The sequence below is a fragment of the Culex quinquefasciatus genome, chromosome 3 (genome assembly GCF_015732765.1).
Source record: "Culex quinquefasciatus strain JHB chromosome 3, VPISU_Cqui_1.0_pri_paternal, whole genome shotgun sequence".
NCBI lineage: Eukaryota > Metazoa > Arthropoda > Insecta > Diptera > Culicidae > Culex > Culex quinquefasciatus.
In genome coordinates this window covers 37,479,550-37,500,229 of record NC_051863.1, presented here as the reverse complement: position 1 = coordinate 37,500,229, position 20,680 = coordinate 37,479,550, and the positions used below count along the sequence as shown (strand labels likewise).

At 32.8% G+C, this 20,680-nt stretch overlaps 1 protein-coding gene and 1 long non-coding RNA gene across 2 annotated transcripts in view; one reads left to right on the top strand and one right to left on the bottom strand.

The window, feature by feature from the left end:
- Positions 1–20,680, bottom strand: part of LOC6046522 (synaptogenesis protein syg-2) — a 587,979-nt gene that overhangs the window by 524,832 nt on the left and 42,467 nt on the right. The window contains exon 2 of the mRNA XM_038265832.1: positions 6,672–7,961. Coding sequence (XP_038121760.1) covers positions 6,672–6,813 — 142 coding nt within the window. The 5' untranslated portion in view covers positions 6,814–7,961. The remainder of the gene's footprint in view (positions 1–6,671; positions 7,962–20,680) is intronic.
- On the top strand, positions 16,914–18,431 carry LOC119770615. The gene is made up of 4 exons (XR_005278916.1): positions 16,914–16,994; positions 17,122–17,289; positions 18,072–18,201; positions 18,262–18,431. It is a non-coding gene; the product is annotated as an uncharacterized LOC119770615 (long non-coding RNA).

Sequence of the window (20,680 nt, the reverse complement as noted above, 5' to 3'; positions counted from 1 at the left end):
TGACTTCACCTTAAAATTTAACTTTTAAACATGAAAATTGAAAAATCCCATAGAAGTGGCGTGTATTTTTCTTTCAGTGTATTTTTTTCAGAAAGCCCGTCCAATTTCCTACAAGTTTGTCTTTGACCACTTTTTGGTACGATGCAACGCCTTCGAGTTACAGTCATTTTTAAATTACAGAATACAAAAATACTTATATAACTTACGCCCTTCTCAAATGTTATTTTCGTGTACAATTGGCTCCGTATACACAAAAATGGCTTATATAGGCCTAGGATAACATGTCTACAAAGTTTCATTGAAATCGGAGAGGGTCGGGTACAAATGTCTCAGAAAAATTCCTGATTTGAGATGGAATTGCTCTATAAATTTCCATCACAATTTACAATTTTTTTGAAAAATATTTTTTTGATTTAAAAAAAAAATATTAAAAAAAAAATGTACAAAACGCACTGCTCAATTTTGGTAATGCAATCAAACACTTCATAATTTTATCTAATTTTTGCGTGAAGTACTTTACGAATGAAGCCGTACAAAAGGAAACAACAATATATTTTGAAATGTTTTAATTCCATAAACCATCTTCTCGACTCCTGTCATTAGACCTTATGCACTTTTCTTGTCAAAAGTAATGATTGAACACCCGAAAATGTATAAAAAATACATTGGCCAGTCCTAGGCGTAATGTAAACCGCAGTGAGGAATCTACAAAAAAAAAACTACAGGTAAGGATCGATGCGTGGACATACCGTAGCAAACGCTCCGACTTGTGATTACCGATCCTATTGCTGACATGGGACCTTCCATAAACCGCGAATGTGAATGCGCGCTACATACGAATGGAAGGTGCTCTGAAAAATCAAAATAAGTGTCCACGTGGTTGATGGATGGTCGCTATCAGTGTTTTCATAAATTTCTCGGAAATCGTTTTCTAGAGTTTTTTTAAGGTCCTTTAAACTATTGTCTTTCTATAGGACCTTTAAAAAATAAATATAAACTCTATAATCGGTTGATTATTATTCATAGAATATTTTTCAAAATTATTAGCCTTTGCAAATTAAGATGTGCAGACAGAATTCAGCAAAATCCAGCATCTTGTTGTAGGCGGCACACGGCATTATTGAGCGTAGCTCAACTCAGCATCCCCCCTCGGGCGTCTGCCCTTTGGGTTATCCAAAATAATCCAAACCTCTCCGAGTTCATTCTTTGAATCCCGCCTAACCCACGCCACCGGCCCACATGCCATCGACGCTACCCAATTGAATTCTTCGCCACTGCGGAGGCAAACAGAATCGATCAATTTTATTAAAATGAATATTTAAACCGCCGGACAAAACCGGAGAAAATTCGGGTGAAGTAAGAGGCCAAGAAAGCTCCCTCGGCAGACCCACCACCCCTCCAATTACCCCTCCCAGGGCGCGGTGGGTGGCCACCAGAAATCGATGATCGGAACTGTGCGGGAGACCCAGTTGGGTGGAAAAAGTGGAGCTGGAAGCCCCCCTCCGAAAATGCCAATTGGAATATTTTAATTTGATTGGAAAATTGTTTTTCTTTGGGATTATCCCGCTTTTCCGTTGATTCAATTGGCTGGCTGACTTGGTTTCGTCGTCGTCGTCGTCGTCGTTGGCCAGTTTTGACGAGGCTATCAGGTTACAGGGCTTCGGGGAATGCGGAAATTCGTGCGAAATATCGATTTTGGCTACGTGATCAGCAGGGTCGCATACCTGGGGCAGGTGGAGCTTTGTCCTAATTGAATGGTCGTGTTGGAGGAATTAAGGGATCAGTGAAAGTGTTGCGTAAGCGGTGGAAAATAACGTCGAGATAAAAAAAAAATTAAAGGCAGAGATTAAGACATGCTGAAACCTGAACCTGAATTATTTTCAAAAGTTTGACTATGATTTGTCTTAGCTTTACAAAACTTGACCTTTTTTGCATTCAATCTGTGGATGGATGGATGGATTTTGTTTATCTATTTGTTTTCTGTGGAAAAGTTTTTTTTAATTGCTTTGGACTACTCATAAAAAACTGCTATTAATTTTAAAAAAAAAACCCTTATTTAAATTCGACTTTTAATTTAACAAAAACTGTGCAATTAATCATTTTTGAACATTTTCATTGCATGAAAACGTTTTCAGCGCCAAAAATAATTTTTTTTGACTTAGTGTACGAGTTATCAAATAAAATTTGGCAGCATTGTCAATTTTTCGAAAATATCATAAATTTTACAAAGCTCTGTCATAATGTCGTATTTTTAACTGATATTGCGATGTAAAATAGGGGGGTTATTCTGTAACAGTTCACACAAAATCGGGAAAAGTTGCCCCGATCTATCTTCGATTTGCGTGAAACTTTGTCTTAAGGGGTAACTTTTATACCTGATCACGAATCCGAAATCAGATTTTTTATATTTCGTGACGGAGGGGTGGTGCGACTCCTTCAATTTTTGGACATTTAAAAAAGACATGTTTTTCAATAATTTGCAGCCTGCAATGGTGATGAGGTGGAAATTTGGTGTCAAATTCCTAAAAAACGTTTTATTCATCGAATAAAGCACAAAAAAGTTTTAAGAACTTGCCATTTTGCGTTACTCAGCTGTAAATTCTTTCTGGAGCATTAAGTCAGAAGGGTATTTTTTAAATTTAGAACACAATGTTTCATTTTAAAATTTCGTGTTTTTTGTAACTTTGCAGGGTTTTTTTTAGAGTGTGATAATGTTCTACAACGTTGTAGAGCAGACAATAACAAAAGTTTTGATATACAATCGTAAGGGGTATGCTTATGACCTTAACAAGTTATCGTGATTATAAAAAAAAAGTTTTGAAAAAGTTGCTTTTCGAGTTTTTCATTATTTCGTTGTGTCTGTCGCGGGTGACCATGAACGTCAATGATCAACGACGACCAACTTTTTCAAACTTTTTTTTTTTTGTAAAATCGCGATAACTCGTGATGTTTATAAGCAATCCCGTTATGTTTCTATATCAAAATTTTTGTTATTGTCTTATCTACAAATTTGTTGAGCATTGTTATTCTCTATAAAATTACCCAGCAAAGTTGGAAAAAACACGAAATTTTTAAATGAAATTTTTTGTTCTAAATGAAACAATGATCCTTTTTGCTTAATGTAGATTTGAAAAGCACATTAAATTTCTCTTAAAATGACATGTTCCAAAAAAAATCGGTTGAGTAACCAAAAATGGCAGAGTTTTTTTAATCTTGTTGAGTGTTTTGTCGATGTAAAACCTGTTGTTTTTTTTTTGGAATTCTGAGTACGCCATCAAACCGGGCGTCCAACTTCACATAATAGTCCCTCTGAGACCAAATTTCTTTCTTATCACCGTTTCAGGCTGTAAATTATTGCAAAACACGTATTTTATTTCATGTTCAAAATTCAGGGGGTCGAACCGCGCCTCGGTCATGAGATATCAATAAACGAACCACGGATTCGTGATCAGGGACAAAAGTTACCTCTTAGGACAAAGTTTCATGCAAATCAAGGAGGGGTCGGGGCAACTGCTGTGTGAGTTGGCGGACCCAAATATCACTGAAATTTTACATTTTGTACAACTTGTTTTCCATTTGATAAACAAATTTAAGATTTTTGGAAATTGATCTCTTTTTTTAGGCTTACAAATAAGATTAGACTGAAATATCTTTTTAGCTTTAAACGTTTTGCTATTCACGGAGAAAAAAGAGTTTCCAAAATCGTGAACAAGCGTTCATGAAAATGAGAGCCACGAACAAAGTGTTCAAATTTCATGGTACGTTTTTCAAAATCGTCCCATGAGTTTTGAACACTTTGATCGAGGTTCTCATTTTGATGAACGCTTGTTCACGATTTTGGGAACTTATTTTTCTCCGTGTTCCTTTCAATAGTAAAAAAAAAATAAATTAATTTCAAAACATGCACCAATAAAGCAAAAAATTGTTCAAATTGATTCTAAATTATATCATAGAAATCAATTATTTTCTAAATAAATCTGGTACAAATTTTAATAAAAGGTTTTTTCTCCACCACCTTCAAAATCTGCCTGAAAAATAAAGGTGCAACAAAAAAAGAAAAAAAAATCTAAAATTTAACAAAATTAAGAGCGTATCCAGCTAACACGCTTTTAAATGCATTCCCATAAGTTTATAAACATTTTTAACATGTTTAAGTAACCCGAGCAGACGGAAATAACTTGGGAATAACATTTTTTGATATTTGAAAATACTAGGCCAATAACATTTTATGTTATTTATAACATGATTTGTTATTTCCCGTTATGATTTTTTTGTTATTGGATCGTTATTGTAATAACAGACTAATAACATTTTTAGTTATTCTTCGAACAAATCTTTGTTATTATTTTTTGTTATTTTAACAACTAATCCGATCATCCCAATAACAGTACGAGGTATTCATCCATAACAAAAAATGTTATTCCAAAGTTGTTTTGGCTTTCCTCCAATATCAGACCAATAACAAATTTTGTTATGATAACATTAATGGTTATTAAATCCTTATGCAAAAATGGGGTTTTCAAGAAGATTCCATAACACTTTCTGTTATTTTAACAGTATTTGTTATTGAAATGACATGAATTTTGTTATTACCGTCCGCCCGGGAAGCTTTAAAATATTTTCAATTGAAGTGAATTTTCGATGGATAGCACTGTAACACGTATTTTCAAAAGCCAGTATTTTTTCGTCAAAATTTAGTTTTTTTTTTTTTTGAAATTTCATGGACTATAAGCCTACGGTATTAACTTTTTGGCCAATCGCAGTTTTTCTCATAGTTTTATGATTTTTCTAGAACAAACATTTTACAACGTTAGTTTTTTCCCAGTAGACCAAGAAGACGGCACTTTTTGGTCTCAATTTTGTCATATTCGGAATCCTCGGACAATTTCACGTAAGTTAGAAGTATTGGAGTTGTAGTATTGATTTAAAAAATAATTGAATAAAACATTTTTGACAAAAAAAATATATCTTTTTTACCCTATGATCAATACGTCAAATGCTGTATCAAGTAGGCGAAAACTTGTTTTACCCCTAATCCGACAAAATGCTTAATAATATTTTAATTAATTCTAAATGGCATTTTTTACAATCAAATTCAAAATTACAACACCTCAATCTAATGTAAAATTTTCTGAGGATTCCGATTATGTCAAAATTGAGACCAAAAAGTGCCGCTATGGAGGCCTACAGGGCAAAAACTAACGTTGTAAAATGTTTGTTGTAGAAAAATCGTAAAACTATGAGAAAAACTGCGATTGGCCAAAAAGTTAATACCGTAGGCTTATAGTCCATGAAATTCTCTAACTTTTGACCTACGGGAGTATGGGTGTTGGAGGCTGTTGGCAAAAGTTATTAAGGTTTTAAAAAATTCCATTTTTAACAGTAATTTGCAAAAGCTATGAGAAAAAGTCAAACCAATCCAGGATGTCTATAGCACATTTTGAAAGGCTTCAAAAGACCATTCGAATGCATCTAAGAGAGTTGGAATTGATGAAGTTTTACGGAAATGCGAGCAATTTTAAGATTTTTCATGTTTTTTGGACCTCAAACTTCAATGCCCGTTTTACCCCACTTCCCTTTGTCGTAGAGGGCTCATATTTGGCATGAGTTCATCTCATGTATAGACAAACAAACCCTGAAAGTTTCATCCAAATCGGAGCACCTCGATACGACCTGTTTCACATCGGTGAAAAACTCGCTCTTAAATAATATTTGATTTGATAAGACGATTTGTATTAAAAAACAATTTACACAGGTTAATAAAATTTCGGAGCATCAATAATAATTTTGAAGGGAAGTTTAGAGAAAATTTCAAATTAGTACGAAAGATCATAATTCATTTTACAAATAATTCACATTCAATGCTTTTTACGTTGAGCATTAAAACCTTTGGATATTTTTCTGATATTAAGTCATTCAATGTTACTCAATTCAATTAATGTTTCTTTCTAAATTAAATAAGAATTAAGGCCGATGCAATTTTATTCAATTTTATGTCGCTCTCCTTTTTAAATTAGTCCGAAAAATCAGAGGACAAAAAATATTTTTTTCTTAAAACTTCTAAAGTCTAATCAACTCAAAACAATCTAAAACGCCATAATCATATAAAGAACGTTTGGGCTCGTTTAAAAACATTTGGAACTATTAAGGAATTCCAATGTACATCACCGCAAAAACTTTTTTTTCTCGCTAGAATAAAATTTTCGAAATTTTGGAAATTTATGGTTATAATTCAAATGAACAGATGAGAGTATTTGATTTTTTTCTTCATTTAACTTGTTAAACTTTTATTGTTTTATAAATCCCTTTATTTTATTTGTCCCTTTGTATGATAACACTTATTTAATACTCCCCAAATCCTTAAAAAATCGTAATAACTGCAAACTTATGCATCATTTTCCTAGTCAAATTGATACGAGGAATTCTAATTTGGCCGGATTCCATAAAAAAATCAGGACCAGTCCACCGGCCGCAGTTTGGTGACCACTGCTTTAGGCGAAGTATTCTTCTTTTATTCAAAATATTTTTTTAATAACTGTGTTTTGCACTCTGTGAGATCCAGCAAACCATTTTCATATTGATGAAAAAAAAAATACATAGTCATGGAAAATTTATCAAGACTTTTTTTTCATTAAAAATGTTTTGCATATGGAAGGGGTCCCGAAACTCACCTGATTTAAACGCCTCGCCGTGCACTCCAGGTCCCAGCATCAGCAGCAGTACTAGTACCAGTGCTGCCATCATCATCTGGCAGCCACGGCCACCAGCTGTCACCGCCATGCTACGAGCTTTGAGCTGCTGCGTCAACACCATTTGCTAGCCTATATTTTTTTCCGATAATTATTTATTTATTTATTTTCCTCCGTGTTACGCTGGCAGATATTTATTTATTTATTTTTATTTCACAAATTGGAACGCTTCTTCTTTGTTGCTTTCTCTGCCTCTTTTTTTCTTCTACCGATTCACTAAATATTGATTGACGCGCACTCGCGGGTGGGGCACGAAATAATTAAACACTTTACTTATTTATTTTTGCTGGCTGCTTTTCAACTTATTTTTTTATTCCTCTCTGCAAACATCACCCACACGCACATTGAACCAATCAGCACGGTGTACAAACATTGCCCTTTAATGCTGATTTAATGCTTCCATGCACTGTTGAGCGTAAATTTGAGCAGTTTTTTTCGTTCGTTTTCGTTTTAAAATTTTCAGTGTATCACTTTTCCGGCGCAAAATTTTCAATGATCACGTGCGAGCAATTTCCCCCCACACTCTCCAGGAGGAAAATGGCAAATATTATTCCAATTGACCCCGGTTAACTCTCACACACACACTCGCGCACAAACACTGGACGATGTCGATGATGGCGGTAGGTCGTGATAATAATGTTTACTTTTTATGTTTATTGCCCCACCACGGTCGATCGTCGGCCAAGATCCTGGTCCGATTAATTTTTCCGAGAGGAGGGGCGTGGGAAGAATTTTCCGAATCTTGGAGGGTAATTAAATGGCTGACGTGCGTCACTTTCAGGCCTCGCTGGAAGTGTTTGTGGTGCGTGGTGACCTTAAACTCCTCCCCACCAAAAACTTTCACTTGGTTTTCCGTGCCGTTGAACTGGTTAGTTATTCTTTGAGCAAATAGTTTCCCAAAACCAAGTTGGAATTAATTCCACTTCCCCCATCGAGTCCAGAGGGTCGGTGTTCCGTGTCAGGATTCAATTTTGGGCCCGCCGTGGTTGGCGTCGTGGCCACGGGTTTGAAATATGAGTACGCATGCCACCAGTCCGGGGTTTGGGGGCGCCTCCCCTTGGTCTCATTAAAACCTGCACGGAGGGGCACACACACGAGCACACAGTTTTTTTTTCTGTTTATATTTTCGCACCTTTCACACCACGTGGGAAATCGGAGCAGCTGGTTTCAACCGATGACGGGGTGGCTTCACTCTGGACGTACTGGGCTGGCCTGCAAATGTAGAGGAAAAGCGAAAAAATGATGAATTTACACGAAATGGCAGTTTTGCTTGGAACAGGGGAAAAGCTTTTTGTTTGAATTAGGTGCTTAACGAGGAATGCTATGCATTTCGACGACATTTTAAAAATTACTAAGCATTTGGCTTGATTGTAACTATTAAGAGTCTAAAAATCCTTCATCAATTTGTTTTAACATTGATCATTACCTATTGTCAGTGAAGAAAGTCCTTTCGAAAGTTGACTTCTGGAGTTTTTTTTCTTTTTTTTAAAAAAAGGTCCAATAAACCAAATTTTCAGATTTTGCTTTTTGGGTGTTTTTGAAACCGCCTTGAGTCAGAGGTGTTATAAAACTCCCAAAAAGCAAAAATTCAAAATTTGGTTATTTGGACCTTATCAAAAAAAACTCCAGATCTCTAAACTAAATTCTTAACTTTCAAAATCATTTTATATAGAAAAGGTTAGAGAATTTCACATGAGTATAATTTTTCGACCTTGAAGATCGAACCAATACTTTCAGTATTAATAAATTACACTGAGAAAATCTTATTTTTCACAACATTTATAACTCAAGAAGGTATACCTCAGAAATCATCAGTCCATTCAAAGGCTCAAGGACAAAATTGCCTGATTTTTTTTCAAGATTTTGAAAATATCTTTTTCGTGTTTTATTTTCCATCATGATGTTTTTTTTCAGATGGCAAACAACTAAACATTTTTTGAAAAATTTCACTTCAGGTTACCTGAACAATTCTCTACGAAATCTGCCGATTTCGAAATTTTTTTTTTATATATTTTTGTTTAACTCAAACGTCTTTGGCTCTTTTTTAAAAAATACTGAATTTTTTTACAAAACCACGTATTTTCGAAAAAAAAAACTCAAAATTTAATTTTTTTTGCAATATTGGTCTCAAATGATTGTGATTTTTTCATACATTTCGAATGTAATAACAAAGTTTTTTTTCTAAATACTCAACCTTTTTCCAAAACTACGTACTTTCGAAAAAAAACACTAAAAATTTCAGTTGGGTGTCAAATGATCGAGATATTTTAATTAATTTGAAAGCTATAACATTTTTTGAAAATGCTAAAAATTTTCACAAAACTACGTATTTTCTTAAAAATACTAAAAACTTTAATGTTTCAAAATTTATTACATTCGAAATGTATAAAAAAAACTCCGACCATCAACCCATATTGTAAAAAAAATTGAATATTTTTCAAAAATGCGTAATTTGTGAAATTTTTTAAGTTTTTTTAAAAAATACGTAGTTATGTGAAAAATTTGAGTATTTTGAAAAAAAAATGTGTTATAACTTTCGAAATGTACGAAATAATCCCGATCGTTTGTTACCCATGTTTAAAACAAAAAACTTTTTTTTTAGTATTTTTCAAATATGTAGTATTGTGAATATTTTAGGTATGTACAAAATAAATTTACATTTGAAATTATTAAAAAAAAATCGATCATTTGATACCCATATTGTAATAACCATTATTTTGTGTATTTTTTTGAGAAACATTGCATTTTCAAAATACAGGAAAAATACGTATTTTTGTGTAAATTTTCATTTAATTATAAGTGCAATCAATAGCTGACATCATCCTTATTCCAAAACGCTATAATTTTTTGATGTTAGTATGATTTTTCATACGATTATAGCCAATTTCTCCCATATAGAAAAAAATCCCATAAGTTCTGTGCTTCAGTTAAGCACTGGGCCGTGCTTTACCGAGGCAGCTGAACGAATCAAAACCGGGGCAGTGCAAAACCGAAGCATGCAAAACCGGGGCATGGCTGTACGTATTTTTTGATTTTCTAAATTTTTTGATTTATTTTAGGAAAAAAACCCGCAACTTTTGAACCATAAACAAGTATTATTTGACCATACTTCCTGATGATTCAACTCGGTGCACTAAATCAAAAAAAAAAAAAAAGTACAGTAATTTATGATTGATAATTTGATGTTGTATCTTATTATGGTTTTCAATGTTTTATATGACAATATTTCAAAAATCATCATTATTTAAAAAAAAACTCTATATAATCCTAAGGCTGCTCATTAGGGTGGGTACGGATTTTGAAAAGTTCTCAGATCAAGTTCTGGTGTGGTTCCCCTTGTAGGGCATACCCAAAGGGACTCTCACGCCAAATTTCAGCTCATTTGGTTGAAAACTGGCTTGTCTCAAGAGGGTTCAAGTTTACATGGAAATTACTATGGGAAATTTTGAATTTTTATTCATTCGCTCCTACAGGCCTGGAGAAAACATGTAGAAACTTCTAGGATGGCCAGAAATGAGTGGAATCGTCTGGAGAACAACTTTCCCTAAGAGACCAGGTCGAATCGTTCAACCCCCATCGAGCTCAACGGCAATACACCCGGGGTTTTCGGAACCAACGGTTTTCCCCAGAAAAGCTTCAAATTTTCCTTAGCATGCTATGAATGCTTGATGAAAACCGCGACGCCATGTGTCAAACAGCTGCCACGTGATTGTAAAATTTGCACCATAACAGTTTTTTTTCTTATTTGGAGGTTCAGAATACAGCTGAATAGTATTACTAAAAGTAAGTTTGATCCATGAGATCAAAAATTACAAAATTCCATACATTTTAAGCAGATTGCTCAAACGAAACCATAACAACGTTTTTACCTAGGTTTTACCTAGGTGGGTTTTATAGAAAACCTAGATGTATGATCGGAGATCAGAAATTTTATACCCTTTACGATGCCACATAGGTTGACTTGTGAACCGGTTCGGATGCCGGCGGATTTTCCCACTACGTAATTCCGGGTTGGTACGAAATTCCAATGAAAAATCTATTCTAGCGATACAAATACCCCCAAAACGGTGTTATACCCACTCCAAAATGTTTATTTAGCAATTCTATGGAAATATATTGACATTTAGTTGAATTAAAAGTTTGCAAAATTCAGTTTCGATAAGTTTTATATAGAAATATATAAACTTTAACACTAAGTAATTAGTAAACTTTATATTCAATCCAAATTATTTTTTTAATCAGTCAAGGATGCCTATTTGGAGTTGGAAGACTGGATTTATGGTGATTTGTCAACAAATAACATTATTTATGTTAGTTTTTCGAAAGGTGTACAAACTTTTTATGCACCTTTTTGATTTCTGTAATAGTATTTGTTATATAACTTTTTATAGAAATCATCTTTTCATGAGCTTTTTATAGCAAAATGTTCGGCATGAGTTTCTGAACAAAACGTAGTACTAGGTTTCTGTCAAACTTTAAATTGTTAACATGTTTCATCACAAATTGTGCATAGTGCCCAAGGGGTGTAAATACTTTTTTTACATACTGTAAGTGCGACAACTGGCCAAAGAGATTTCAGGTCAGAACGCGTTTGACGCACGAACAAGTTAGACTGCCGTAAACATTTGTAATTATAGCTTGGGACTCCAGCAACCAACTTCAACCAAACTTTGGGACAATGCTCAGAATGGTCAGCCTAACAAAACGTGTTTGTTATTGTTTGTGCTTTCGTTTTTGTTTATATAAGGTCAAATATCAAAACGCGTTTTTTCGGAACGTCGAAATGGCGGGTGCGACAAGATAGCACGACGATTGATGTAAAACGCTTACATCTGTTTCACTGTGTATAAAAAACTGTGTTGAAATTTGATTAGATTTTCAAAAAACGGTAATTTTGTTACAAAAATCCAAATTAGAAAGACATGAATTTATTATTGATTTCAAAATCAGTCATGAAGATGATGGCCATGAAAAAGAATAAAAATCAACTGCAAAAAATGTCAAAAATTATTCATAATATAACATTAAAAGGTTGAAACTTTTGACACATGGATGGTATGTTATAAGAGAAAGTAATTCAACGAATTAAGTTTAATTTTTTTTAAATCAGTTCAATTTTGATTTAAGGATGAAAAGTTTAGTAGTGATAAACGGCCTTTTTTCTCATTTTTTTTACCTTTAGAATTGTTATTTCCAAATAATCGTTTAATGACACCATAACCTCTTGTTGATTTCCCCACCCTCTTGCAAGGTGCCTCCGCGTGAACTTCGCACCAATATTTCTTGCTTGACCTGGCAATTTACTTCGCCATTTAAAAACACATTTCAGCAGTTAAAAAGCGAGCGTTCTTTTTTTCTTCATTTTTTGCTTCTTCCCCCACCATAATAATTCTATTATTCTCCGCATTCATCCTGAGGTAATTCAATGTCCATTTTCACATGAAATATTGCACTTTGGAGCCAGAATGGAGGACAAAAATCAGAGAACGAAAAAAAAAATACTGTGGAACCAAGTGAAACGAAAAAATCGTACTCAGAGCCAGTGTCGCTCCGGAATAATAATAAATTCTACTTCATTTTCCCCGAGAGCAGCTTTTTGTCCGCTGGTTGTTGGTGGTCCGTGATTCGTCTGTGTTAGTGGCCCAAAACGTCAACGTGAAAGAAGACGACGAACGTTGAACGTGTGTGTGTGTGTTGCCTGTTGAAATCATTATTTCGTCCTGTGATTTATGTTCGACTCGGTTAGTCATGAATGACTTCGGTTGCGAGTCCTGGCTCCTTCTCTCCTCTTCTATTTCTATGAGGTGAAATGAGCTCGAAAAAAAGCTCTTTTTTCTTCACTTTGCCGGGAGGATCGTCTCGACAAGAGAAGAAAAGCTGTCTTCTGGTGTAGTTGGTGGAACATTGTTCCAAGAACAGTGACGTCACTGGGGTTTGAAGTTCATTTCATTTCATTCATCTTTTCTTCTATCTTCTATCTTCTATCTTCTATCTTCTATCTTCTATCTTCTATCTTCTATCTTCTATCTTCTATCTTCTATCTTCTATCTTCTATCTTCTATCTTCTATCTTCTATCTTCTATCTTCTATCTTCTATCTTCTATCTTCTATCTTCTATCTTCTATCTTCTATCTTCTATCTTCTATCTTCTATCTTCTATCTTCTATCTTCTATCTTCTATCTTCTATCTTCTATCTTCTATCTTCTATCTTCTATCTTCTATCTTCTATCTTCTATCTTCTATCTTCTATCTTCTATCTTCTATCTTCTATCTTCTATCTTCTATCTTCTATCTTCTATCTTCTATCTTCTATCTTCTATCTTCTATCTTCTATCTTCTATCTTCTATCTTCTATCTTCTATCTTCTATCTTCTATCTTCTATCTTCTATCTTCTATCTTCTATCTTCTATCTTCTATCTTCTATCTTCTATCTTCTATCTTCTATCTTCTATCTTCTATCTTCTATCTTCTATCTTCTATCTTCTATCTTCTATCTTCTATCTTCTATCTTCTATCTTCTATCTTCTATCTTCTATCTTCTATCTTCTATCTTCTATCTTCTATCTTCTATCTTCTATCTTCTATCTTCTATCTTCTATCTTCTATCTTCTATCTTCTATCTTCTATCTTCTATCTTCTATCTTCTATCTTCTATCTTCTATCTTCTATCTTCTATCTTCTATCTTCTATCTTCTATCTTCTATCTTCTATCTTCTATCTTCTATCTTCTATCTTCTATCTTCTATCTTCTATCTTCTATCTTCTATCTTCTATCTTCTATCTTCTATCTTCTATCTTCTATCTTCTATCTTCTATCTTCTATCTTCTATCTTCTATCTTCTACCTTCTATCTTCTATCTTCTATCTTCTATCTTCTATCTTCTATCTTCTATCTTCTATCTTCTATCTTCTATCTTCTATCTTCTATCTTCTATCTTCTATCTTCTATCTTCTATCTTCTATCTTCTATTTTCTATCTTCTATCTTCTACTTCTATCTTCTATCTTCTATCTTCTATCTTCTATCTTCTATCTTCTATCTTCTACCTTCTATCTTCTATCTTCTATCTTCTATCTTCTATCTTCTATCTTCTATCTTCTATCTTCTATCTTCTATCTTCTATCTTCTATCTTCTATCTTCTATCTTCTATCTTCTATCTTCTATCTTCTATCTTCTATCTTCTATCTTCTATCTTCTATCTTCTATCTTCTATCTTCTATCTTCTATCTTCTATCTTCTATCTTCTATCTTCTATCTTCTATCTTCTATCTTCTATCTTCTATCTTCTATCTTCTATCTTCTATCTTCTATCTTCTATCTTCTATCTTCTATCTTCTATCTTCTATCCCGCATAAAATTATATGATGATTTGCACTGTTAAAACCATGCAGTTACAATAGATATTATAATATCTATAGTAAGTTTATTGTTGTCTTTTTCGAACTTTATTGGAATGACGGTAGAGCTACCTTAAAATTCATGATTACAGCAAGTTGGATGGTTTTGTTATATGTAATCTTATACAGTCTCAAAAAATAAGCTACCGTAAAATATATCGGTACAGTAAATTGCGTGGTTTGATAGAAAAAATACGATGATGTATTTTTTGTTTTTTTTTTTTTTTTCACAGTAAGTTCAATTTTAGTTACGTAATGAAAAAAAATTATCCTTTGAAATATAAAATACGCAAGCTTCAAACGGATTCAATATTTGAATGAAAAAAGTGTTTTAAAATGCATTTTACACCAGTTCAATTGTTTTGCAATCTTTAGTTTTCAAAATATCTAAGTATTTCAGAAATTATGTTCTTTCGCAAAAAAGTTGGTTTTTAATATATTTTTCATGCTAAATATGTTTATCAACGCAGGAAATGCATTTGAAATTGTTATCAGTTGATTAGACTTCTAATTCCATAAAAAGTTAAGCTGCTGATTTTTTTACCTCCTGATTTTTCGAGCCGATTTTGAAGAGGGGGACATGAAGTTTGAAAAATATTTGCAAGGTTTCAAGGATTCAAGATTAACCTTCCGTGTGGATCAATCGGACCGCGCACTGAATTCACATTCCAGAGATCGCCGGTTCAGATCCCGCAGCGGGCACCCTGAAATTCTAAGTGTCAGTATGGGGTTTCGGTGCCTTCGCTCCGTGACATACTCGTACACATAGGAGCCCAGGGTGGCGAAGTCCTTGTAGATAAAAGGAAGACACTAGTGGTTGGTACTAGCAATGGTGGCCGACAGCTAAAGTCAAATTCGTTTTCGTTTCGTTCTAAGGATAAAAAAAGTTAAACTCGGTAAGTATTGAGAATTAATATTAAAATACCAGAAATATAATTTCAATGCTAAATTGAATTTTAAATAGTCATATGTGATATTTTGATAAAGTGCACTGTTTTAATGAGGACACTCAACCACAGACAAGTTTTGTGTCAGTGTTTAATGTTTATTTTGCGTTTGCTGCTTTTAGGTTTTTACAGGTTAGGTGTCCACCTTGGTGTTCACACTTTTTTTTTTGTATGGAGCGTAAACAATTGCCAACACACCCAACCGTGAAAAAATTAAATATAATAATTTTTAAAATTCAAGAACATAAAAAATCAAAATGCCATTTGACATTTTAACATTTTGAAATGTCGAAGTTTTTTCATTTTGACATTTTCACAATTCTACATTTTTTTACATTTTAACATTTTCCGGTTTGTTCACCTCCTTACCCTGATAAAAAGTCTGACTAACATGATATCGTTGCCAAATAAAATTACAATTATATTTTAACATTTTAAAATTTTAACATTTTAACATTTTAACATTTTAACATTTTAACATTTTAACATTTTAACATTTTAACATTTTAACATTTTAACATTTTAACATTTTAACATTTTAACATTTTAACATTTGAACATTTTAACATTTGAACATTTGAACATTTGAACATTTTAACATTTTAACATTTTAACATTTTAACATTTTAACATTTTAACATTTTAACATTTTAACATTTTAACATTTTAACATTTTAACATTTTAACATTTTAACATTTTAACATTTTAACATTTTAACATTTTAACATTTTAACATTTTAACATTTAAACATTTAAACATTTAAACATTTAAACATTTAAACATTTAAACATTTAAACATTTAAACATTTAAACATTTAAACGTTTAAACATTTTAACATTTTAACATTTTAACATTTTAACATTTTAGCATTTTAACATTTTAACATTTTAACATTTTAACATTTTAACATTTTAACATTTTAACATTTTAACATTTGAACATTTGAACATTTGAACATTTGAACATTTTAACATTTTTAACATTTTAACATTTTTAACATTTTAACATTTTTAACATTTTAACATTTTAACATTTTAACATTTTAACATTTTAACATTTTAACATTTTAACATTTTAACATTTAAACATTTAAACATTTAAACATTTAAACATTTAAACATTTAAACATTTAAACATTTAAACATTTAAACATTTAAACATTTAAACATTTAAACATTTAAACATTTAAACATTTAAACATTTAAACATTTAAACATTTAAACATTTAAACATTTAAACATTTAAACATTTAAACATTTAAACATTTAAACATTTAAACATTTAAACATTTAAACATTTAAACATTTAAACATTTAAACATTTAAACATTTAAACATTTAAACATTTAAACATTTAAACATTTAAACATTTAAACATTTAAACATTTAAACATTTAAACATTTAAACATTTAAACATTTAAACGTTTAAACATTTAAACATTTCTGGAGTTTTTTTTGAAAAGGTCCAATAAACCAAATTTTCAAATTTTGCTTTTTGGGTGTTTTTAGAACCGCCTTGAGTCAGGGGTATTCAAAAACACCCAAAAAGCAAAAAATCGTTTAAACATTTAAACTTTTAAACATTATTGCGAAATAAATAAAAAAAAATCGTAAAAAAGCAATAAATAAGAATCATAAAACGAACGCACCATTATACAGAAACTGTGCAGCCGACGCTCTTGAAACGAACGCACCATGATTGAGCGAGCTGCGAGCTGTCAAACTTTTTCTCTCGCGCGTGTTCATTCATGTTTCGTGTTGGCCGTGTTTGCTGCAGTTTTGAATCGAAATCAAGTTTTACTCGCGTGTGCTTATGAAAAATAACCTCCGTCATCAAATCCGCCGGGTGAACGAACCGGAACATCTCCGGGATGGCAGATTTTTCTCACATTTGGGTAAGTTTTTGGAGTTTTATTAATTTTGGAGAGGGCGGAATCCCCCTGAAGCAACAGCAGGTTGTTGCCATGGCCTGCTTCGAAAAATTGTCAAGCTATTCTTTTGTATTATTTGTGTCTTTTTCAGTGGGCGTGTGGAGCTGTTCGGTTACGGGACAAAACCCGCAGTGGAAACGCAGACCCGGCGCATACTGCGGACATTTCCGGCCACCGTCAATAATCCATTCCGAATGGAGGCCTCCAAGATGCCAAGTGCTCGATCTGGAAAAGCTACGAGGAGTTCGAACATCTTCGTGTGAGTATTTGACATTTTATTCTATTGGAAAAGGATAGAGCCACGGGGCGGAATCCCACTCCGCAGTAGGCAAGAAAACTGTGACGTAGCAAATGAGCTCAAAGAACTCAGTGGTTTGATAGGTGTCGTTTTCACGACTTAACATTTCTTTTTTGAATTTGAATTTGCTTCCGATTTCGCGAAACGTCAAAACCTGAGTTTTTTTCGGATAAGTGTGCATCTGTCCGTGTTCGTGTACGCGCAATTGACCACGTAGTTGCCTGTTCCTTGTCGTTCCCGTGGCCGTGCTCTAGGCTGTGTCCTTGTCCGAACTCCTGACCGTGTTCGTGTCTGTGTTTCTGGCCGTTTTCGTGTCCCTGGCCGTGTAGGTGCCTGTTCCTGGCCATTCCCGTGGCCGTGTCCTTGTCGTGCTCCTAACCGTGTTTGTGTCCATGCGAAACGGAACAACCGGAACAAAATTTTGAGTCCCGGCACTGACACCTGTCAAAAAGTTCATTTGGTTTATTTATGTTGTATTTCGTGAGAGCTAAATTTATTTGATTCTATCTTGTTCGAGTGTCAGAAGTAGAATCGTGAATGAATGCTTGAATGATTGATGGTTGCTTCGATTGCTTGAATGGGTTGCTTCATTAGTCCAGGGTGTGCAACAATTTACCTTTGAGGTTAAGTTCCGAGCTTTTCTCATTTGTAGCAGTAGACATTTTCCGTGGCTTGCTTGGGCAGGCCGATGTGTTTTCTTTTAGGTTACCTATTTTTAACGTATTGTTTTTTTTCGATTACAGAGTCTACTACTTCCAACGCGGATGCTCGTAGACGTGAAATGCGGACATTCCAGTTTGCCATCATGGTTCCTTTCTTGGTGGCAACGTTAATTCCTGAAGCAGCAGGACATTTGAAGATGAAGAAGTGGACGTAAGTTGTGGGATGCAGGCTGTGTAAATTGATTCTAATTGTGTTTTTTTACATTTGCAGTCTCGACAAAACGGAGCTTTTGGCCGACAGCTTGAAGCGGAATTACGAAAGAAAACGTCGGAGGGAGCCCAACGACAGTTTCAACTCGACCGCGGCGGTGATTAAAGGAAACCCTTCCTGAATGGCGAGATGCTGGACGGACGGCGGTGACGAAAATCCTGACGGGAGTTGTGAGTTATGAGTAATAAGAAAAGCTTGGTTTGTTTCTAATAAATTGTTTCATTTTTGAAGTTCAATTAAAAAAAAAACAGTGTAAATGAAACTAAAATAAAATAAAACATACTGTTAATTTAAGGAAAATACCGTAAAACATACCATAAATAAAATAAAAGTACAATAAAACCTGCTGTAGTTATTATTAATTTCAATGTACGAATATAGTTTAAACAGTACTATTTAGCAGGGAAAAAATCTTGAAGAACTATACATTTACTGTGAAATCCATTGTAAAGGTTACTGTATTTGTTGTAAATGTATGATGTTTTCTATAGTCAGGGCAAGTTTTTGAATGAAAATGCAACATTAGATTAACAGTAAAATGCGTCGTATTTGGAAAAAAAATGTATGGAAAAATTTCGAAATTTTTATGGTACCGGTGCATAACAACCCCCCTTTTTTATGGTAAAGTCCCAAAATACGACGCAAATTATCTTAAAAAACGATGCTGTCTACTGTTAAAACACTGGTAAAATGACAATATATTTTATCGTTTTGTAACGTTAAAATTTAATGTAAGTTCATCAGAAATCTTTATGCGGGATCTTCTATCTTCTATCTTCTATCTTCTATCTTCTATCTTCTATCTTCTATCTTCTATCTTCTATCTTCTATCTTCTATCTTCTATCTTCTATCTTCTATCTTCTATCTTCTATCTTCTATCTTCTATCTTCTATCTTCTATCTTCTATCTTCTATCTTCTATCTTCTATCTTCTATCTTCTATCTTCTATCTTCTATCTTCTATCTTCTATCTTCTATCTTCTATCTTCTATCTTCTATCTTCTATCTTCTATCTTCTATCTTCTATCTTCTATCTTCTATCTTCTATCTTCTATCTTCTATCTTCTATCTTCTATCTTCTATCTTCTATCTTCTATCTTCTATCTTCTATCTTCTACCTTCTATCTTCTATCTTCTATCTTCTATCTTCTATCTTCTATCTTCTATCTTCTATCTTCTATCTTCTATCTTCTATCTTCTATCTTCTATCTTCTATCTTCTATCTTCTATCTTCTATATTCTATCTTCTATCTTCTATCTTCTATCTTCTATCTTCTATCTTCTATCTTCTATCTTCTATCTTCTATCTTCTATCTTCTATCTTCTATCTTCTATCTTCTATCTTCTATCTTCTATCTTCTATCTTCTATCTTCTATCTTCTATCTTCTATCTTCTATCTTCTATCTTCTATCTTCTATCTTCTATCTTCTATCTTCTATCTTCTATCTTCTATCTTCTATCTTCTATCTTCTATCTTCTATCTTCTATCTTCTATCTTCTATCTTCTATCTTCTATCTTCTATCTTCTATCTTCTATCTTCTATCTTCTATCTTCTATCTTCTATCTTCTATCTTCTATCTTCTATCTTCTATCTTCTATCTTCTATCTTCTATCTTCTATCTTCTATCTTCTATTTTCTATCTTCTATCTTCTACTTCTATCTTCTATCTTCTATCTTCTATCTTCTATCTTCTATCTTCTACCTTCTATCTTCTATCTTCTATCTTCTATCTTCTATCTTCTATCTTCTATCTTCTACCTTCTATCTTCTATCTTCTATCTACTATTTTTTATCTTGTTCCTTGTTCCCAATAATATTGAGCAGTGACCTCAGGAAATTACTGTCACCAAAATTATCAAAATATCAATGCTTTATGATTTTTTATCATTAGAAAATTTTAATCAGGCCATTTATCCTTTGTTAACGCTGCAAATAGGGCGAAAATAACTTGAAAACTGGCCTTAAAAACTGGAGTGAATAAAATGTTTCATCATTTATGTATCAAAACAGCAAGCAGAAAAGTATGGAAAGGAAAAAATGTAAAAGGTGAAAAATAGTTAAAAGAAAAAAAATAATAGAAAAAAAAGGAAAAAAAAACCTAAAAAGAATTAAAGGGAAAAATACAAAAAGGTTTTTTATACCTATACAAGAAAAATAACATTTCCAAGAAAAAATAAGAGGAAAGTTAGTACATAAGTTACAAAAAGGAAAAAAAAGAAAAGTAAATATAAAATTTATTTAAATCAAAACGGAACGTGAAAAAGAAGAGTAAAAAGAAGAATTAAAATAGAACTTAAAAAGAAAAAAAAGCGGAGTTGAAAAAAAAGAAAAACAAAAATAAAACCAAAAATGAGAAGAAAAGTGAAAAAAAAAATAAAAAAAGAAGATAAAATAAAAGTTTTAATTGTTTAACTAA